This window comes from Anomaloglossus baeobatrachus, chromosome 10, assembly GCF_048569485.1.
Source record: "Anomaloglossus baeobatrachus isolate aAnoBae1 chromosome 10, aAnoBae1.hap1, whole genome shotgun sequence".
In the NCBI taxonomy this organism is placed as follows: domain Eukaryota; kingdom Metazoa; phylum Chordata; class Amphibia; order Anura; family Aromobatidae; genus Anomaloglossus; species Anomaloglossus baeobatrachus.
The window spans coordinates 62,658,861-62,681,855 of NC_134362.1; the positions used below are offsets into that span (position 1 = coordinate 62,658,861).

Consider the following 22,995-nt stretch of genomic DNA (forward strand, 5'->3'; position numbering starts at 1 on the left):
ATCAGTGTCAAAACTTGCGTCCCTTCATTCACTATTTGATGGAAAGATACCTGCTGCGTAGCAGCTCCAAAACACAAAATCCTCATACATCCAGCGTACAGTGTGAAAAAAAGATTGTGACTGCCCATACAGAATTAAGTGTCCCTCGGTCACCTGAGAATACTCATCAGATGGAGATGGAGGATTCCACGGGGACCCCGGATGTATTCAAAACAGTGGAGGGTATGGATTATAAGCGTCTGGCTGATGAAGTCGCCAATCGTTTGCTACCTGACATCTCCGCTACAATTAAAGCATCAATAGCAAAAGCTCTCAGTGCCATACAGAACCAACTTGATGAGACGGTGGAACAGGTTGCGGCTATGGAAACCAAAATGTCGACGTTAGAGGAGGACTTCAGCTCTGACCACACTACAGTCATGCGTCTGGCCAAGGAGAATCTGATCCTGAGGGACCGTGTGGACGATCTGGAGAACCGCTCCAGAAGAAGCAATTTGCGCATTGTCGGCCTGCCTGAAACATACCCGGTTGGTGAGCTACGTACATTGTGTGAATCCACTATTCCTACAACCCTGGGAGTAGCAGGAAGGAGAAAAGTGGAAAGGGTGCACCGCATTGGTCCGCCAAGGAGAGGTGATGAGAGTGAAAATAACAGACGCCCAAGACAAGTCATAATGAAATACTTGGACTTCTCCGATAAACAGGAAATATTACAGGCATACAAGAAATTGAAACATCCCTTGGAGGTGAAAGGCTCGCGCATCTTGCTCTTCGAGGATTTTTCTGCGGAGGTCACACGGCAGCGGAGGGCATTCTCATACATATGCTCTGCCTTATTTAAGAGAAATATACGCTTCCAGTTAAAGTACCCGGCAACGTTGATTATCAGACATCAGGATGGATCCTACAATTCTTTCTCAAGTCCAAAGGAGGCAGAGGCCTTTATTGAGCGGATCAACAGTCCTCGTGACCTCAGGAATTCTCCAGGACAAGGGCGCAACGACTCACCGAACCAGAGAGTGACCAAAGGGAGCTCTGTGAAGCTCGCTACAGCTTCCCCGAAGGACCGGAGACAACAAAACAAGGAACTTAAGGGAACCTGAGACAAATAGACAAATGTCGGATGTATGAAGTTCAAGGTGGGACACCTGTTTTTGATTTAGGCTGGAGAAGCCGCAGTGGAAAAAGTTCAAGAAATCTGAGGCGGAGGAAAGGAAAGAGAACCTTTTTTTTTTTTTTTTTTTTTTTCTTCCTTCTCTCTTTCTTTGTAGGTGGGACACTCCTTTATATTGGTGAAATGCTATACAAGTATAAGGTTGAATGAGCTTGGAAGATGATCAGAAAAAAGTGAAGTCTGAGTATTATGGTATAGTTGGGGGGGGGAGGGGAGGGAGATGTTTGAAATGTTTGGGGATTTTGGATTCAAGTGAAGTAGCAGAGATTTTACACAGAGTTATTATTATTACTACTACTCTCGTTATTGCAAGTGAGCACTATGTTCAATTGTCTAATTGGTTGAATTTTTTTTTGGCAAAGGAGGGCAGCAAAAACATGGTAAACGAAAGGCAGGATTTCCATTTATTACATGCACTTTATGAGAATAGTCACCTGGAATGTTAAGGGGTTACGTTCCCCCCAAAAAAGAATTAAGATATTACGCCACCTTAATCGCCTCAAACCGGACATTGCGCTCCTTCAGGAAACTCATCTGGAAGGTTCAGACATGCAGAGGATGGGGAAATTGTGGGTTGGAGGAGTCTATGGGTCATCTTCAGTTAAAAGGAAAGCAGGGGTTATTACATTAGTAAGTAGGAGATTACAACATCAAGTCCTGGAAACATATGCGGACACGGAAGGTAGGGTTCAGATGGTCTCAGTGGAGATACCTGGAGGAATTTATAAAATCTTTAATATTTATGCCCCGAACGAAAACAACAAATCATTCTTTCAACGACTTGAGGCCAAAATTTTAGAACATGCCCATTTTAATCTAATAATTGGGGGGGATTTCAACTCGGTGGTATCTGTGCTAGAGGACAGGAAAAATGCTAAAGGCCCCCCAAATGTACCGCGCGGCCATGATAAAGTTATGCGTCCTCTGTTAAATGCCACGGCCTTATGGGATGCGTGGAGACTACTGCACCCTCAGGATAGGGAATTTACACACTATTCACATGCTAATAGCTCCTGGTCTCGCATTGACTACTTCCTTATTTCAGGGAACCTGGTACGTGCGCTCCACTCAGCTACTATCCAGGATTTGGTGATTTCTGACCATGCCCCGGTGGTGCTAGACCTAGCAAACATCTATCCCAGAGGAACGGACTATCTGTGGAGATATCCTTCCTTTCTTAAAGATAACGAAGATTTTTCCTTGAAATTAAAGGGATGGTGGACGGAATTTATGGTACATAATGATCAACATAAAGACACACCTATGTTATTATGGGATACGGCGAAGGCAGTATTACGGGGCAGAACGATAGCACATGTTTCCTATTTGAAGAAAAAGGCTCATCTTAAATTTACTGAAACCTCCCATAAATTGAGGGAAGCATATACTTCTTTTCAAAAGCATCCTGATAGGGACCATAGAGATAGATGGGTAATAGCCCAAAGAGCTTTTAATGAGTGGGCGGAAAAACGGGAACAAATGGCTAGGTCAATGCAAGAAGCTACATTACATCGCTTTGGAAATAAAGCAGGGAAAATACTGGCCAACTTAGCGAAAAATAGGACTATAACTCAGGGACCCATGCAAATAAAAAATCAAAAGGGGGAGATACACAAAAACCCTAAGACAATAATTGAGACTTTAGGCACGTATTATAGAAACCTTTATTCGTCGGAAAAGGGAGACAAATTTCCTGATAATAATCTTTTATCTAAAGTGACACTACCTCGACTCACAGAAGAGCATCGCACTTTTCTGAATGCTAAAATTACGGGGGAAGAAGTATTGGGGACAATCAACTCCATGCATAATTATAAAGCCCCTGGCCCTGACGGATTTACGGGAGAATTCTATAAAACAGTAAAGGAAGAGATCTTACCTACATTACTAGAACTGTATAATAGCATACTAGACGGTAATGCGTCTTTCCAAAATAATAACCGGGCATATATAAAATTGATCCCTAAACAGGGGAAGGACCCGAAGGATCCGGGTTCGTATAGGCCCATATCACTTATCAACCTAGATATGAAGATAATGTCAAAGATTATGGCGAATCGTCTAGCTATAATTCTTCCCCAACTGATTTCCCCAGCACAGGCCGGTTTCATTCAGAAAAGATCAGGGACACTAAATATTAGAAAAGTTCTTCTTGTCCTGGATAGGGTTAACCTTCGGCCTCTGAAAGGAGAATCTCCCGCTTTGCTTACAATAGATGCCGAGAAAGCCTTTGACAATATTGAGTGGTCATGGCTTTATAGAGTTCTAGATGAAATGCGTTTTTCGGGGTCATTTTATACCTACATTAGAGAAATTTACACAAATCCGAAGGCTCAAGTTTACATTCCAGGATATCTGTCAGCCCCTTTTCCGTTACTGAAAGGAACCAGACAGGGTTGCCCCCTTTCCCCATTACTTTTTAATCTGGCTCTGGAACCATTGGTACGATTGTTATCTACACATAGCACCTTCCAGGGTATTTCTGTAAATAATAGACAAATTCAGTCAGCTTTTTTTGCAGATGACATTTTGCTTTTCCTTTCGAATCCAGCTCAGCAGGTCCCCGAGATTTTACAAATTTTGCGAGAGTTTGGAGCGTATTCAGGCTTCAAGATTAATGCGTCAAAGTGCGAGCTCCTATACCTGGGAGGGACAAATGTTCAAACACGGGAGCAGAACCCTTTTGAAGGAATTACAGTGGCTAAGTCATATATCACATACCTGGGAGTTAAAATAGGTAAGGTTCCGGCAACCCTTTATAGTCTAAACTATCCACCCCTTCTGAGCCAAATAGAGCAAGATCTTAAAAGATGGCACGACCTTCCATTGAACATAATTGGTAGAGTCCACCTAATTAAGATGATGTCGATATCAAAATTAATGTATCATCTTCAAACACTTCCCCTGCTTCTCAAGCATAAAGATATTGTCCAGCTAAATAGAGCTTTTTCACACTTCATTTGGAGGGGGAAACGCCCTCGTATAGGGCTTAAGAAGTTGATGGCATCTAAGGTTCATGGAGGTCTGAGTTTGCCGAACATTCGGGGTTACAATATAGCCTGTTTGACTAGATATATACTGGATTGGATTAAAGGCTCTAGGCATTATTCAGCGTTGGAGCTTGAGAGAGACTATGCACAACCTTGGGATCTGGTGGCATTGCTTCATACTAGGCAGGCTAATCTCCCAGTGAAAATCAAGCACTCTTCCTTATTTAAAGACACGATTGCAGCGTGGAAGGCGTTGAGGAAAAACTACAAACTTCCCCATAAAATATCCAAATACTTGCCTATATGGGGGAATCCAGAGTTTGTGCAGGGGACAAGCAATAAGCTGTTTGAAGAGTGGAAGGTGAGGGGTATAAGGACTGTTGCTCATCTCTTGCACACCTCAGAACCTAGATGGTTGAGTAGAGATGAAATTATAGCGCAGTATGGCCTGGGGCCTAACCAAGTAATCCAATATGACCAAGTGAGATATAGTATTATGACTCAGTTGCATGATGTGACCCAGGAGGTAGTATTTAACTCTTTTGATTGTCTGGTAAAGAACTCAATAACTTCATCATCTATCTCTTTTCTTTATGGAGCCATGCGTGATCTATTAATAGGACAGCACCTGGAAGGTTTATTTAAATCTTGGGAGAAACAATTTGAGGACCCGTCTATGGGGGTAAAAATTAGGGGAGGGTGGAATGCTCTTCGTAAATCAATTTTAAATGAGAATTGGCGAGAAACCCAATTTAGAATTATGCACAAGGCAATTTATGGTTTTAATCTCCCTCCATCAGCAACAAAGCCAGACAGGATTACGTATTGCCCTAAGTGTAAGAGTAGTGGAACTGATCTCCTTCACGGGTTGTGGTCCTGCCCCCATTTGAGTCCATTATGGTCACAGATCAAAAGTTGTATACAAAAGGTGTGGGGTCTTGAAGTTCGGCTCTCACCTGGGTTCGCTATTTTTCACCATTGGGAGGAGGGGAACGATACCAAAGGGAAGATGACTAACCCACCCAGACTTATACATGTGATACTTCTGGCAGCCAAGAGAGCGATACTAAAAAATTGGTTGGAGTCTAGGGTCCCCGCGATTGAAGAGATCTTGGGTCAGCTCATGCATCTTCTTGAAATAGAAGGATTGGATGCAGAAAGGAGGGCGGATAGAATACGACAGCACTTTAACAAATGGAAGAAATTCATACTGGCCTATTGTACTCGGGAGGAGATAGTCAGGATTATGTCACCTTTCAAAGACACAGTCTGGTATCATACTGAAAAATTGAAGGATACATTGGATGGCTTGGAGGTGGGGGAGGAAAGGCCGAAAGCTGACTAAAAGGAGAGGGGGAAATAACCGATTTGAGTGGGACTTCTTTATTATATGTCATTACCATGTTCACAAGGGTTCAATGGGGGGAATGATAAGAATGATGGGTTAAGGGGTCGCTGCTTTCCTTTGCTTTATCTTGCCATGTTACGGTTATTGATTTTAAAAATTGGTATGGAATTTGGGATGATCAAATATGACAATGTAATGTTGAATTTACAATGCTGAATTCGCTTATGCCAGTGTTATGTTATTGAAAAATTTGAATAAAAATATAGTTAAAAAAAAAAAAAAAAATAAAGCGGGGCGGACATATCATTGGTGCCACCTGTGATAGAGGACCAAGAGGTAAGGGGGCCACTTCCACCACCAAAGCAGGAGGAATTGTGCATTATGATGAGATATTGGACTGTAAAGGCCAAACATATAGTTCATGCACAAGGGCCTCTTCTGTTCACCCCTGTTACACAGAATAAACATATGCGCTCTCCCACTGCTCGGGTCCGGCTGCCGCGGCTGCTGTGGCCTGCTGCTGCTCGGTGGCTCGAGCGAGGGCCGGATCCCGGGGACTCTAGCGGCGCTCCTCGCCCGTGAGTGAAAAGGGGGTTTTGGGATTTGGGATAGTTTATTGTCCGTGACGCCACCCATGGTTGTGGTGATTTGTTGACACCACCGCTGCTCTGTATGGGGATCCCGGGAGCGATGGTATGGAGCAGCTAGATGTTAGTCCTCCCCTCCGTGGGTAGGGGGTTGGTTGTCCCGGGGCCCAGTGATGAGGTGGGAGATGCAGGGCTTGGTGGGCGCAGGGACGCGGGGGCAGCGCTGTGCCTTGCGGCACTGTGGTACTCACTCAGCCTGAGACGATGACACAGTTCTCGGTAAAACACACGGCTGGAAAGACGGTTCCCACGGACGGCTGCACTTGCTTTTCCCCAGTAGTTGACGGTGACGGTCCCTTTTCCTGCACCCAAGATGATGATGGTTGCGATGGGTTCCCACCGGTAACCCGCTCCCCGGCTTGGATATGGGCCGGAGGAGCCCTACTTTGCCCGCAGGCGTTGGCCCTGAAAAACTGGTGCCCTGGCGGTGGCGGTGTCTCTCTGTTACGGTTGGACTGTTGCCTTCAATCGGGACTTGGTTGTTGGGAGACAGTCGTCTCCTTCACTGACGGATTTGGCAAATTATGGAGACTCCTAGCCTTGCCGGGATCCGAAAAGCCCCTGCCCTGGTGCTGACTGTTCTTCGTATACTGCTCCAGACCGCCGGGTCACCACCCGTCCGCGGTCCTTCCAGCAACCTCCGAGCAGTCCCCCTGCAGACTATCACCGCCGCCTGCTGACCTTGCTGTCACAGTCCGGGGCACACACCCGGACCTACTTCAGGCTTTCTTAACTGTCACTTAGTTTTCCACTTTAACTCCTCTTACTAGCTCCTCTACCACTTCCTTCTACTTCTTCCTCCCAACTCTATCTTAGCTGTTTACTCCTTCACTTCCTAAACTCATCTGCCTGGTTTTCCCGCCTCCAGAGCTGTGAACTCCTTGGTGGGCGGAGCCAACCACCTGGCCCACCCCCTGGTGTGAACACCAGCTCCTGGAGGAAGGCAACAAGGATTTTTGGTTAGCCTTGGTGTTCCTAACTGGGGTGTAGGGTGTGGTGGTGTTATGACCTGTGACCCCTGGCTTGCCCAGGGCGTCACATTCCCCCTTAGCAAAATGCAGACCGTCCGCAGGCTGCCCGTCCAACACCGGTTTTATTTTCTGAAAATATATAAAAAGAATAACACACATACAACTTATGACATCATCCCACATTGGGAGGTTCAGTACTTAAACGTTGCAAACGGTTTACGGTTACGGTCTCCGCTCTCTCCCACCCAAGTAACCTGGCCCTGATGCTGCCCCTAAAGCCCAGGCAGCACCCCTTGACCCCAGTCCAGTACAAGTTACCCGAGCGGGATCTGTCCTTCCCCTCCAGAGGGAAGCCACAGGTTCCTGTGGTGGCTGGGCCCCAGCCGGCTCTACTGCGGGCCCTCCCTCCAACCTGCCTCTCCGGAGGCGGCAACTGCGGAAACGGTAACGGTAAAACAACTTATTTACATGTCACTTAACGTTTGTGATTGCCCTGCAAGTTCACGGGCTTGTCCATAAGGAGTCCCTTATGCAAACTTTTTAAACGGTCCCTACGGGGACAACGGTGCCGGCAACGGCCGGTTCTCTCAATCACGGTTCAGATCAGGTGACTTTCACGGTAATCATTTACTTATCATCATTTTTCAAACAAACACAAACTCAGATCTTTCTGGTCCCAACGGGGACGGTGCAACGGTGCTCCGCTGCCTTTTGGGGCTCAACAGTCCATTCTCACTCGTGGGACTCTAGTGCCACCTTCACATGGTGCACCGCTCTGGACCCCAATGGTAGCTCGCTGCAGGCGATCTTCTTCCATATTCATGCGGGCATGCACATCCGCTCTACACCCCTCTCGGGCATCGATCTCCCTGCGCAGCTGCTGATGCCGTCGCTCCCAGCCGGGAGCACTTTCTGTTTGCTCCGGTTCAGCGTGTGCGGGGGACGGGCCCAGCCAGAGTCCCTCTGTGTCGGCTACGACCGGCACCTTCATTAATGAGGGACCCCGCTGTGACATGGCCTGCTCTGCCTCCTGGCAGCTGCATCCCCGCCGTGCCTCCGGTGCATCTTTGCTGACGGCTTCAGCCTTCGGCTTCTTCCATGGAAGCGGATCAGGGCGGCCACGAGCTTCTGCTGCAGGTCGGTCCGCCGGGGCGGATTGGCAGGGTACCGCTACCGGTGGTGGTGGTAGCGGGCCTAGTGGCGGGGCAGCAGCCAACACGGGTAGCGGGAGAGGTAGCAGGGCGAGCGGGTATGGACCGGGTCCCTCAGCCGCGATGACCGACCCACTAGGGGCACAGGGGCGTGGGTCACTTACCCTCCCTTCCAAGACTCCCTCCACCTCGCGTCTCCGTATGGCCGCCACCACTTCCGCCATGTCGGCCTCCCACTCCTCCATGAGGAGCTGCATCTTGACCTGCAGACGGCTGCTTAGCTGGACGGTCCGGACTTCCACCCACGCTGCGGGGCCAGGCGCGGGGACCACGGTGTTGTCGGTCAGACTCAGCATCTTTAGCAGCGGCCCCTTCCTGGAACCAGTCAATGGCCGCAGGGTCCTGGCGTCCCTGTTTCTATAGCCACGGTTACATGCGACCAGTCGCCATTTCGTCCCCTTTAGCTTCTTTTCCGGCCCCTCCTCTATTGGGGCTGGGTTTCTGGCCTTCACGCCTCTGCTACTCGAGAAGACGCTCGAGCGGGAACTTTTTGCGCCAAAGATGGCGGCTTCTGAAGTTTTTCGGCCGGACACCTCCGGCGGTAACAAGGCGCACCTCTACCAGACGGCAGAGCGGTAAGATCCTGTTCGTGACGCCAAGTTGTCACGGGCGGAGGAGGGGACGCCACGCTCTCCCACTGCTCGGGTCCGGCTGCCGTGGCTGCTGCGGCCTGCTGCTGCTCGGTGGCTCGAGCGATGGGCCGGATCCCGGGGACTCTAGCGGCGCTCCTCGCCCGTGAGTGAAAAGGGGGTTTTGGGATTTGGGATAGTTTATTGTCCGTGACGCCACCCACGGTTGTGGTGATTTGTTGACACCACCGCTGCTCTGTATGAGGATCCCGGGAGCGATGGTATGGAGCAGCTAGATGTTAGTCCTCCCCTCCGTGGGTAGGGGGTTGGTTGTCCCGGGGCCCAGTGATGAGGTGGGAGATGCAGGGGTGGTGGGCGCAGGGACGCGGGGGCAGCGCTGTGCCTTGCGGCACTGTGGTACTCACTCAGCCTGAGACGATGACACAGTTCTCGGTAAAACACACGGCTGGAAAGACGGTTCCCACGGACGGCTGCACTTGCTTTTCCCCAGTAGTTGACGGTGACGGTCCCTTTTCCTGCACCTAAGATGATGATGGTTGCGATGGGTTCCCACCGGTAACCCGCTCCCCGGCTTGGATATGGGCCAGAGGAGCCCTACTTTGCCCGCAGGCGCTGGCCCTGAGAAACTGGTGCCCTGGCGGTGGCGGTGTCTCTCTGTTACGGTTGGACTGTTGCCTTCAATCGGGACTTGGTTGTTGGGAGACAGTCGTCCCCTTCACTGACGGATTTGGCAAATTATGGCGACTCCTAGCCTTGCCGGGATCCGAAAGGCCCCTGCCCTGGTGCTGACTGTTCTTCGTATACTGCTCCAGACCGCCGGGTCACCACCCGTCCGCGGTCCTTCCAGCAACCTCCGAGCAGTCCCCCTGCAGACTATCACCGCCGCCTGCTGACCTTGCTGTCACAGTCCGGGGCACACACCCGGACCTACTTCAGGCTTTCTTAACTGTCACTTAGTTTTCCACTTTAACTCCTCTTACTAGCTCCTCTACCACTTCCTTCTACTTCTTCCTCCCAACTCTATCTTAGCTGTTTACTCCTTCACTTCCTAAACTCATCTGCCTGGTTTTCCCGCCTCCAGAGCTGTGAACTCCTCGGTGGGCGGAGCCAACCGCCTGGCCCACCCCCTGGTGTGAACACCAGCTCCTGGAGGAAGGCAACAAGGATTTTTGGTTAGCCTTGGTGTTCCTAACTGGGGTGTAGGGTGTGGTGGTGTTATGACCTGTGACCCCTGGCTTGCCCAGGGCGTCACACTACGCAATGTAAAATCAAATTGCTCTGATTATGTTCCATCTTTTGAGCTTCTTTGTACCCCGTCATGTTTATAAACATGCCAAGTGTTTAAAATAAGTGACTTTCTGAATGGAAGCCGCTCACTATTTTACACACAAAAAAATCCACTAGTGGTATAGGTATCAAAAAAACTAACTTCAGACGCCCAAAAAACGCTTCAGGAAAAACACTGCCAGCGTTATTCTGAAGTGTCTCCTGTCTGCCTAACTCAATGGGTACACCGGCAACCAAAAGACGTTGTGTGCCTATATCCCGAGGGTGCCTATACCCCGAGGGTGCCTATACCGCGAGGGTGCCTATATCCCGAGGGTGCCTATACCCCGAGGGTGCCTATATCCCGAGGGTGCCTATACCCCGTGTGTGCCTGTGCACAATATCCTTGGGTTTCCCCCACTGTGCATGGTGTTCTCTTTATGTCTCCATATAATCATAAGGGTCGGTGCCGCGGGGTCTTGGATCTGTATTTAGTGCTTAGCCAGATATGAAGCGAGTCTTGTTTATGGCCGCAATCCCTCGCCTCCAGGTTCACCGGCCTGTCGAGCTGTGCTTAGTCTGCTCAATGCAATGCTCAGCATCTGTTTGTTTTTTGACGGGCCCTCCAGCTTACCGTGACAGCCCGGGGCTTGTTCACCTATGCATATAACTGATAGGGCTAAATAGCAGGTCTGAATGCCAAGATGTTTGGAAAATGGAAGGGGAAATTGTGCTTTGAAATACAACGTCACATAATAGCAGCCCAGGACTTACATAAAGCAAGAGCTAAGAATGAGAGATGCACGTGCCTTCTGAGAGGGTTACAATGAGTTCAATATACATTTATTCCGATGTTAAAAATACTATATTATTATTTAAAACATACGTATCTTGCATTCATTGTTCACTTTCTTTTTTACCTTATTCAAACCCAAAAGTTGAATTTTTTTTTGATATACATTAGAAGTAGTTATGAGCGAGCACTACCATGCTCAGGTGCTCTGTACTCGTAACTAGTGATGAGCGAGCACTACCATGCTCAGGTGCTTGGTACTCGTAACTAGTGATGAGCGGGCACTACCATGCTCGGGGGCTCGGTACTCATAACTAGTGATGAGTGAGCACTAACATGCTCAGGTGCTTGGTACTCGTAACTAGTGATGAGCGAGCACTACCGTGCTCGGGTGCTCAGTACTTGTAAATAGTGATGAGCGGGCACTATCATGCTTATTTGCTCACTACTCGTAACTAGTGATGAGTGGGCACTACCATGCTCGGGTACCAAAGTATCTGGGTATAATGGAAGTCATTGGGGGAACTCAAGCATTATTCCTGAAGATTTTCTGTAGAAATGCTCGAGTTCCCCATTATCTTCCATTATACTCGGGTACTCAAGTCTCGCCCATCCAAGCATTCAACTACTCATTACGAGTACCGAGCACCCAAGCATGGTAGTGCTCACTCATCATTTATTATAAGAAAATCTGCTCCAACTGAAGACCAGTGATCACAATGGTCTGGACAGTTATATTCCTTCCCTACTGCTTATTCATACATTGTAGTAAATCCAGAGACAAAATTATAGACCTCAGGATCTTAGACAGTCTACAGTGAAGGGCTCAGGTACATGACTGTATTCCAGCTATAGGGCTGTCACAGCGAAGGACGAGGGCTCTACCATATCTCTGAGTGTCTGGATTCTGAAAGTGTGACGCCCTGGCAAAACCAGGTAGTCACACAGTTCAGGCCCCGCACAACACCTCTCCCACACAGGGTTAAGCCAGCCGACCTGAAACCCTAGTCACCCCCTCAGGGACGGACAGACACACCAGTGGGCGGGACCAGGCGGATGGAGAATGCCCACCTAGGGGTCTGGAGAACCCGGGGCGGGAAAACAGTCAGTTTAACCCTAGCGGAGAGTCTAGTTGGAGTTCAAGTTTGGAGTGGAGGTGCCAAGCTGACAGGCGTCAGGGTTGGAGCCCTGGCGTGCTGGCTAGGTGGGAGACGGTGATCAGTGGCAGGAGGAGACTGGAAGACGGCTGCCGGAGATCCGAGGGGGACCGTGGCAGGGTTGTAGCCCGCCGGTACTGACACCGGAGAACCGACCCGGAAACCATGCACAAAGGGTACCTTGGACCCTGAAGCCAGGACCGGCACCAACGGCATAGCTAATTAACCAATTGAGGGCAGGATTATAGGTCTTGTCCCAACCTAAGTCCCGAAAAGTAGACAACCACCCACAGAGAGGGATAGGGCATCCGCCAGGGCCTGGTAGATCCCACGGGTCAGCGTTTGACGGGCACGGCTCCCAACCAAAGGACCGGGAGCGGACTCCCGTGTTACACACCGGGAAGTCCATCACTTGAAAATACAGAAGTGCAGAGGAAAGGGACATTGATCACCAGCCCGGGTGTGGGACCAGATACACCCGTCTGCGGAGGCCGGCCACCATCACCTCAGTTTACCAAAAGAACTGTGTGTTTATTGACTCCATACATCAGTGCAACCTCAACCAGGACAACCGAACTGTAAGTGTGCTGATCCCTGCAACCCTGCACAACACTGGGCCCTGGGGCATCCATCCCTACCCACGAAGGGGTTAACATCCAGCTGCCATCATATCTTCCCCTGGCACCCCATAACAGCAGCGGTGGTGCTACATCTCACCACACACCGTGGGTGGCGTCACAGACAGTTTATAACAAATTCCGTACAATTACGTCTCCTTTTTATTCGAAGTGTCGGCGCGACCCCCGGGTCCGGTAGAGTCCCTTGAGCCATACCGCAGACCCGGATCCGAGCAGCACCGGCTGCTGGCATGGGGGCGGCACAAAAGCATATGGAGGTGTGGTAGGGCCCTCACCCCCCATGGCAGAGAAGTACAAAAGAGGGATTCCAGTGTTTTATTGGGGTATGATCCATCTGACTCCGTATGTACAGAGGTATTCCCCTGAAAATCAATCTGGTATCATCTTTGTAAATTATCTGGAGTCCTTACTGACACAAAATGCTCATTTAATGCTTTTTGTGTTGGGTAATGGCTAGCAATTCAATTTTTGCCATTTTGGATCAGATGCTATCAAACTGGAGGCACTTACATAATGGGAGCATATCTACAGCACTGTGTATTAAACCATAAAGAAGGATAACAATAGTTGTCTTATTCATATTGTTAATGTTGTTTTTTTGTTTTTGGGGGGAGGGGTGATTTTTTTTTTCATTCATCCATATTAAGTTCCAGTCCTTAGCTAGAATAATGATAAACAAGCAAAACATGGCTATTCAATACTCTGAGGGAAAGGAACCAAGGGTTCCCTCAGGGGGGTGCCAACTTCCAGACAGGACATATTATACAATGAGGAAGGAAGAGAGGAGGCACTGAAGTATGCAAAAATAGTATTTTATTAAACATCAAAAGGATATTTGTTCACTTCATAAAAAGTAAAACATTAAATTATTATAATTTGCATAGAAATATAGAATACTGAGGCCACAAGAGATGGATGGGAAAAGGTGGAATAAGTCAGGGAACACAATGATGTACCTACACACACCTACCCTAAACCCTGCCGAGAGGACAGAAGGAGGGCTAGCCGTGGATCAGAGAGGTAGTATTGCCAGAAGAAAGAAATGAGGGGGTGTAATCCCACGGTTTTGGTAAAATGAAGCCAAAAACTGTGGAGAAGTCATTTCATAATAGTAACAATGTATTGGCAAAATACATCGCCGAGCCAAGGACTAGCCCTGGGACCATCCAGATTAAAAAACTAGCCGTGGAACAAGAGGTGAGGCAGCAGTAAAAACTCAGTATCAAAGACAACCCACAAAAACTATTACATGGCAGCAAGTTCCAACAGAGCGTATATAGTTGTGGAGCACAAGAGTGAGGCTATGGTGACATATAAAATATGTGAATAGTAGCCAGCCCACAATCGCCCATGGGAAATGCTAATAGCACAGATTGTATAGTCGTGGAATGAGAGGGTTGTGATAATGAATCTTAAAAAATGTATTAAGCAGCCCACCAAAGAAATCTGTAGGACAATTTCTCTGGTATGAGGAATATGAGGGTGAAAGACAGGAGCACCAGTGCCGAACACAGCAGCAAAATTGCTGCTGCGTTGGGCAGTGGCGTGGTCGTGAAAAGTGGCTGGAAGGTGAAAGACACAAGAGAAGTTGAAGTACAAGAATACCAGAGAAATTACCTAATAACTGGCAGGGTAAGCAGGTGGAGAGGAGGCTTCCTTCAACGACCGTTTCGCTTCAGGCGCTTTTTCAAGAAGATGGTATGCTGTAAGGTGCCGACGCCATATAAGCAGTCATAAGCATATAAGCTTAGCTAGAATAATGTATGGGTGGCATCTGAAAAGGATAAGATTAAAAATGTATAATTTCAATAAATTTTGCATAAGTCAATAGTCTGTCGAAATCTAAGAAAGTTTGAAATATATCTTATTAGAAAATTCTGCTTGTATCGCCACTGATCAGTTACTTCTGCTTCCACTTATGAATCCACCCCCCCTTGAAATTGTTATTGAGTCTGAAAAACATCTCAACTCCTTGCTCTCTTGATAGCTAGTCAGTAAGGTGTCAATTACACAGCCTATTATAGACTATGGGGAAGGGAGGAGTGAAAACAAGTCAAGAGAAACATAGAAAGATTGTCTTGAGCTTTCTAACAAGTCTTTTACCACCTCCAAAACTGGATTCTCATTTACAGAGCTCAATATTGCTGTATATTGTCCTCCATTCTGCTTCATGTCTGTGTGTGTGCTAACAAAGGAATGAAACGCAGGAATCCATCTCTGTGTGCTGTGCTGTGTATGGGGGACATCATTGCTGCTAGTCTTCTCCCATCAGCTCAGAGTCAATTATACAAGTTCTGAAATCCAGAGTAGAAAACTGGTGAAAATGTAGAATGCAAGTAATCTAATTATCCAGAAAAAGTGTTATTCTTCATGTACACGCATGACAGCTTATTCTAAAAACTTATTTGAAAGTACAGTTTTCATTTTATGAGACAACCCCTTAGAGGATACTGGTTAAATAATCAATTTAAGTGTTTGATTCAAGTATAGTTTATAGTACAGTAATGTTTCCAGTCAGAAGTCCAACTATGCTGTTCAAAACTACGCGTTTTTTGAGAAATCTGCTTCAAAATCTGTTTGCCTATCCTGAAGCCAGCAAAGTCTATAAGATTTCTGAAGTGCTGTGGTCACGTTGCTTTTTATTCCATGCTGACTTTGGTGCTGAAAAAAATCTGCAGCATATCAATTGTTGGGGCGGTTTTTTGGGGGGGGTTTTCCTGCGGTTTTTAGTACTTCCAGCCATTGACTTCATAAAAAAATGCATGGGAAAAAAATGCACCAACAATGCATGCATTTTTTGGTGCATTTTTTAGTGCGTTTTTTGGCCAGAAGGTGCATATTTCATGCAGAAAATTTCTGCACCAAATCTGCAGCATGTGCACATACCCTAACTGAAAGAACCATGTGAAATGTCACAATAGCTAAAGCTGAATGACAGGCGCTTGTGAGGTGACAGTAGTTCACCTAATAAAAACCTACTTGTGATGTCACAGGGGCATAATAGACTGCATCCGCCTGAGATGTCATAGGAACATAACTTGGGAAAGAACTTCTTCTGGGTTACAACCACTGTTTTCATAATTACCAATTTGACACTACGGGATCTTCTTGTCCAACAATTGTCCTTCATTCATTGTGGTCGTTCTTTACGAGCAGCCGGCATGTGGCCGCAGAGTTCATGTACTGAATGTGTGGCATCACCGCTCAGCTATGGGAGCCATGATGAGCCGTGAAGTCAGCAGTATTGGGCCAATTAGTTGTGGCAGTCACATGCTGACTACCTGAACAAAACCCCTGGGGTAGGGGTGGCAGATAGAGATGAGCAAGCCTTTGGAGGTTGGGTTTGCCAGTTACATTCGAACCTTAAAGTTTTGTTTTTTTTACCCCAACCTTGACCTCAATGGACATCAGCAATTAGGCATTTCGTGGCTCCACCCACATACCGCCAGCCATAAGCAGAAAACTTACGGGGGCGGACACACATCAGCTCTGCATCTGCAGAGAAGAGGGAAGGGGACGTATAGCTCAATATGGGATTTTTGAAGATTTTTTGACAACAATTTCCAAAGTTTGATAACTCTTTTTTTGGCTAGCTGAAACCTACGTGTAATCTACAACCTGTGAAAGTATTTTTTTTTTTGCCATGAATTTTCCTTCTAAATGCTTTCACAAACCCTCACACCTGCATCACATCATAGTACATTACCATTTTTTTTACCTCTGAAAAAGTGGAATAAAAAGCAATCAAATTGTTAAATATACCCAAAATGGAACTAATAAATATGACAATTCATGCTAGAAAAAACAACAATCCCGCATACAGCTATGCCAGTATAGAAGAAAATAATTTCTGCTTTTTAGGAGATGGTGATGGAAAAAAGTGACAGTTGGATGTTGTGGGAAGAGGTTAAAAGAACGGAGCGGGCAGCCTGTCCAGCTACCGGACGTGCGGAGATGACTCTGGGTGGAACATTTGTTGAGGAAACCGAACAATGCTTCTTATGTGATGGTCTGATTAATTCCACTGGGACCTACGTACAATACTTGGAGTCAGATGATTATCTTACCAACTGTACCACCAAGTACTGGCCACATCGGATGTCAAATAGGGTGCAAAAATATGTCTGATTTGAAAACGGATTTAGGTCATAAGATTACAGAAGGTCTGCAACAATCAGAGCCAGCTGGGTTTTGTTGTTTTCTAAAACCTTTATTTGCAGTTTATGTTAAAGGGAACCTGTCATCAGGTTATTAAACTTAAAGGGACTCTGTCAGGACATTTTTGCTATGTAATCTGAAGATCACATGCTGCAAGAGTTAAAACCGAGAATTCAGCCTCCCTTCCTCTCGGTGATTAGCAGCTTCTGTCTATGGAAATGTACACTGAGACCCTGGTGTGGGCGGGGGCAGCTTCCAGAGCTCTGCTACATGTTAAAAAATAATATCTTTCACTGTGACAACACAGTTGCACCTAGTAATCTAAGTGATACATCATTAGATTCAGAACCTCTTTGCCTAAATCATGCTGCTCTTTGATGAGGGAGTAAAAACCTGCTGACAGATTCCCTTTAAAGTTCAAATATATAGTACTATTTGATGGTAAAACCTAAATAAACCAAATGAATGGCTACAATGTGATAATTCTTGTATACAGGAAACCTCCTTCATACTGTAGTAGTGGAGATGTGTGTGTCCATACAGAAAATCAAATGAACGGAAACTGAGATTATTGCATATTTACTGTGCAGTCAGTATTGTACTTGTCGTATAGGAGGATAACACATGGACAAAGAGTGTGAATCCGCCCTTATTCACATATAGCCTTGTGTTATGTGAACCATGTACGGGAAGCTATTGAAGCTTATGATCACCACGATGCTGGAAAATCACCCACACACTTAGGAAAATGTAGGAAAAAGGCAAAGGATAGAAATAAGTTGTGGGAAAATAAATTAGAAATATCCATGAGAAGCCCTAGGGCTTTTGCTCACAACTAAATTAGTTTTATATGCAATCAAGGGAGCATTCAGTGCGCCTCCAATTTTATACTTTGGTATGTAGAGATTTTCTGGCGGGTGTATATGGAATTTAACATGGCGAGCGGCACTGGATTATTAGAAGAGGCAATGGTATGATGGCTTAGTATACATTGTGACCCTCCCTGAACGTAATACAACATATAAATGCACTAAGGCGGTATGTGTGCACTGCTTTCCATATATATGTCTGACATATGTGCCTGGAAATGCTCACAGTATGTAAGCTAACCCATAGATCCCCCATTCACCAGGTGTATACCATTTTGTTTGGAATGCTTTTTGCAGGAATATATCAATGTTTTCTTATTTTGCTACATAGGAAACTGTAGGTAGCTTCGCTTTACTACACAGTTGTCCACTACAATAAAATATATAGCAGAATATACAATCAGTATGTCACGGGGTATGTACTGATGGAACAAGGGGCTCCTTGTGTGGTGTGAAAGTTTCCCTGTTGTGCGTTTTTTATTTCCTACCTTTTGCTTTATTCCCTCGTACACACATTCTCTCTTCTTTGTGTTTGAGTGGAGTGTATACAAGTTTTCGTACTCCGTTGTCCGTGTCATTTCTGAGGGGTTTTGTTACTGGGTTTCCGGCCCACTCCCAGCGTAGGGGGAGTAAGATCAGGGCTCGAACAGGAGATAGGGTCATGCAGGGGGCTCGGACCTAGCTACCATCAAGCCTACCTCGAAGATAAGGAACAGTGCAGGTACTCGAGTCTGAGGGACAGCCTAGGAGCCCCTGTTCCGTCAGTACATACCCCGTGACATAGTGGTAGCCTAGGGGCAGCACTATTGGGGATACAGTTACATTCATTGTTAACCAAGGAGGAGGAACTTAAGTATCTTTTCTCCTACTGCAGACAGGCATAGCAGGGGAGGCTCCTGCTGCAGTCAGTTGTCTTACAGCCACACACAGGAGGAAGTCAGGACATTGGTGGGCTCCAGAGATACACAAAGAAGATTTCTTAGTAATTCCCTAAATGTAATATATTTCTATAATTTCCTTATGGGTCACCTACACCTATGCTTAGCACTCACACAAGCCTTATTTACTATACACTATTTCCAGCGTGGCATCTCCACAACCGAGCCTGGAGATATTAATCCTTTCTATATAGAGGACAATGAGCGTCTGGTTGAAGGCCAGGTTCATCTTTGCAACTGCTGATAATAGCAGAGTGTTCAGTGTCAGATGTGATGGGAGATTAGGGCTGAGTGGTTAAATGGTTGTTCTCTGTTTGTTTCCACACAAAGCGCATTGATTCCCCATCACCATCAGATCTGCTTTCCTTCATGTTGCCATGTGCAGCTTTTGTCTTTTGTACAGTCTTTGTTCTGGATAATATTGCCCTCCTCAGACCTGTTCATCCTACCTGATAAACACACTGTTATCTGTGCCCAGACAGATTCATTATCCTCCCTGCACATATCTTCTATTTAGGATTTTTCCCTTTCTTAAATATCTCTTGTAACTTTTCCCTAAATATTAAAAGTAATGGGATGAGTGGAAAAAATACAGTGTGTCCACCCATATCCTGTCCACCGCCATTAACTTGAGAACGGCGGCAGCTATAGGCATAACAGTGGTGTCTAGGTATAGTAAAGTAGCCATATGCTACACAATGAAACCAACTATAGCGCCACCTGGTGGAAAACAATGGAGTTAGCATTTTTATCTCCAAAATGGAACGAGATAGAGAAAAAAAGTGAATTACAAAGTTGCAGGGCATCATCAATTCAATACGGATCGACACCTTGCATACAGAAATGCTATGATATGAAACCCAGGACCCCCCCCAAAACATTAAATGCTGGTCACGCATATGGCGCTCATTTAACTTTGATGCTCAAATTGGCCCCCGTCAGCTGCAATGCACATCTGGACTATGGACAGTATACTGTATCTTGCTGCACGTTGTGCAATGTGGTAAGTGACACGTTTGCACAAGCATCTGTGATACGTCGTCGTAGGTCCTGCAATGTTGGTGGAGGGGTCGCATACACCTGCTGTTTGATGTGACCTCACAGAAAGAAGTCCAATGGGGTCAGGTCAGGTGAGCGTGGAGGCCACTCCACGCAGCCACCATACCCAATGACTTGTAGGAAGGTCTCCATGAGGTATCGCTTCACGTCCGCAGCCTTGTGAGTTTTACACGTTCTAGTCATAGCATTTCTGCATGCAAGGTGTCGATTTGTATTGAATTGATGATGCCCTACAACTTTGTAATTCACTTTTTTCTCTATCTCGTTCCGTTTTCGAAATAAAAATGCTAACTCCGTTGTTCTCCACCAGGTGGCGCTATAGGTGGTTTCATTGCGTAGCGCATGGCTACTTTACTATACATAGACACCACTGTTATGCCTATTGCTGCCGCCATTCTCAAGTTAATGGTGGTGGACAGGATATGGGTGGACACACTGTATAATAGAACATACTCACCTAGATGGGGAAAAAATGGTTAATGAAAGATTTCCATTATGAATATACACCTGCCTGTTTAGCATTATTTCCTGCTTATTCATTGTCTGCACATCTCTACATTACCTGCTTGTTCAGTGTCTGCCCATCTCCATATTACCTGCTTGTTCAGTGTCTGCACATCCAAGCATTACCTGCTTGTTCAGTGTTTATCCATCTCCACATTACCTGCTTGTTCAGTGTCTGAGCATCCCAGCATTACCTACTTGTTCAGTGTCTGCTTGTTGCCACATTACCTGCTTGTTCATTATTTGCACATCCCAACATTACCTGCTTGTTTACCATCTATATATCCCATTATTTCCTGCTTATTTATTGTTTGCATGTCTCCATATGCCTGGTACTAGAATGCCTCTCAACATTTTCCGAAAATAACACGAAGGATGGGAACGATTAGTCAGAAACTTGTATTAATATATTATACAGTCAGGCTCGCTGTAACGCATCCTCTCAGACCAAGTACTGGTGGTTTGCAACACGCCATCACTCCAAGAGATTGGTAACGCAAGGATATATTGTCAGATCGCATCCCCAGAAAGATTTACCTTTAATTCCGTATTCCATTGGATGTAATCACTGAGGTGGTGTTTCTTTTCAGATTGATAGGTACGCACAACAAGATCTGAAGAAGGGTCTTCACTTGTACGGAACCGAGGGGAATATTGGCCTCACCAACGCATGGAGCATCATCCAAACTGATGTAAGTAGCAAACATCCCAAAGTCCAAACATTTGCACCTTCCTGAAAAATAATGAGCTCCTGCCATGTAATTGGAGTCAATAAAAATTAGGCCACACACACAAACCATCCAACTGTTTGGCTAGGTCTAGATTACATGGCTTCCCGGTAAGAGTTTTTTTTTTTTTCCTGAAGAACAATACCTGCTTATTAATAAAGTTGCCTCCAGAAGTCACTTCAAATTGTGGAGAAGAGTAAAGCAGGGTTAGGTTATAAAAATAAATAACCCAAGATCTAAACATCTCACAGAGCACTGTTCAATCCATCATCCAAAAATGTATGGCACAACTACAACCTACCAAGGGATGGCCGTCCACCAAAACTGACATCCCAAGCAAGGAGAGCATTAATTAGAGAAGCAGTTAAGAGGCCCATGGTCACTCAGGAGGAGCTGCAGAAATGCTCAGCTCATCCGACCACAGCACATCCATTAGTGATATAATCGACAAATCTGGCCTTAATGGAGAGTGGCAAAAAGAAAGCCAGAAAACACAACTAGCATGTGGAAGAAGGTGCTATGGTCAGATGAGACCAAAGGAGCATGTTTGGGGCTAGATGTAAAACTCTATCTGTAGTGGAAAAGTAACACTACACATCACCCTGAAAACACCATCCCCACCATCAAATATGGTGGTGGCAGCATCATTCTATGGGGAGGCTTTTCTTCAGCAGGGGCAGGAAAGCTGGTCAGAGTTGGTGGGGAAAAAATATGGAAGGATCTAAGTACAGGGCAGTCTTGGAGGAAAACTGTTAAGAGGCTGCAAAACACTTGTGACTGTGGCGTAGGTTCACCTTTCAGTAGAACAACAACCCTAAACCACTGCCAGAACTACAATGAAAGGGTTCAAAGCATTTTCATGTGTGTGAATGGTCCAGTCACAATCCAAACCTAAATCCCATTGAGAATCTGTGGCAAAAAGTTAAAATTGCTGATCACAGATGATGCCATCCAATCTCACTAAGCTAGAGCTATATTGGAAGTATGAATGGGCAAAAATGTCAAGCTTTAGGCCGGTTTCACACATCTGGCATTTCACCCAAGAACTCATCAAAATGCACAATTCCACCTGATTTGTATGTGGAATTAGGCCCCTGTGCGGCTGCACAGTTTGCACCAATATGTCTGCCTCGGATAACTGCATCGTTCAGTAAAATTGTGAGAAATTCATAATTCTTGCGAGTTTTCAAGGGAACTTGTCACCAGGTGTATCTTTTATGAGCTGCGGCCATCACCAGTGATCGCTTATATACAGCATTCCAGAATACTGTATATAAGAGCCCAGGTCGCTCTGTAGAACATAACTTTTTTTTAGAATACTCACATAGAGGGCGGTCTGATACAATGGGGGTCTCTGCCCTTGGTCCAGCACCTCCTCCATCCCATCTTGTGCGATCAGTGTCCCCCTTCCCAGCCCAGTGTGTATGACGCATCCTACGTCATCCACACAGAGGTCTCCATTGTGCTCCTGTGCATGCACACTTTGATCTGTACTATAGTGCTCATGCGCGGGCAGTCTTTGACCTTTTTCATGCCTGCGCATTACAGTACTTTGCTCTGCTGTCAGCCGGGCAGAGAACAGTGCGCATGCACAGGAGCACAATGGAGTCCAGTGTGTGGATCATGCAGTATGCGTTATGCACACGGGGGGCTGAGCAGGAGGACGGCAACTGTACAAGATGGAGGAGGAGCTGGACTGAGAGCAGTGCACCCATCAGACTGGACCGGTGAGTATTATAAGGTGTTTTTTATGTTATATAGAGCAGCCTGGACTCATATACTGCATTCCAGAATACTATATATAAAAGGGATCACTAGTGGTGGCCGCAGCTTATAGGGGGACAAACCTGGTGACAGGTTCCCTTTCAGGATTTATCATAAAGGCAACATGACTGCCTTTGTGCGGTTACAGTGACGTTTGCCTTTTATTGCCAAACTGGTTTACCAGCATTAA

The 22,995-nt window shown here is 46.3% G+C and overlaps 1 protein-coding gene across 5 annotated transcripts in view; it reads left to right on the forward strand.

Annotated features, from left to right (window-relative positions):
• TSPAN4 (tetraspanin 4) overlaps nucleotides 1-22,995 on the forward strand; it is a 732,067-nt gene that overhangs the window by 698,361 nt on the left and 10,711 nt on the right. For all 5 annotated transcript variants that reach the window (XM_075326919.1, XM_075326922.1, XM_075326921.1 and 2 more), the window contains one exon: nucleotides 20,904-21,005. In XM_075326919.1, the coding sequence (XP_075183034.1) occupies nucleotides 20,904-21,005 (102 nt within the window). The remainder of the gene's footprint in view (nucleotides 1-20,903; nucleotides 21,006-22,995) is intronic.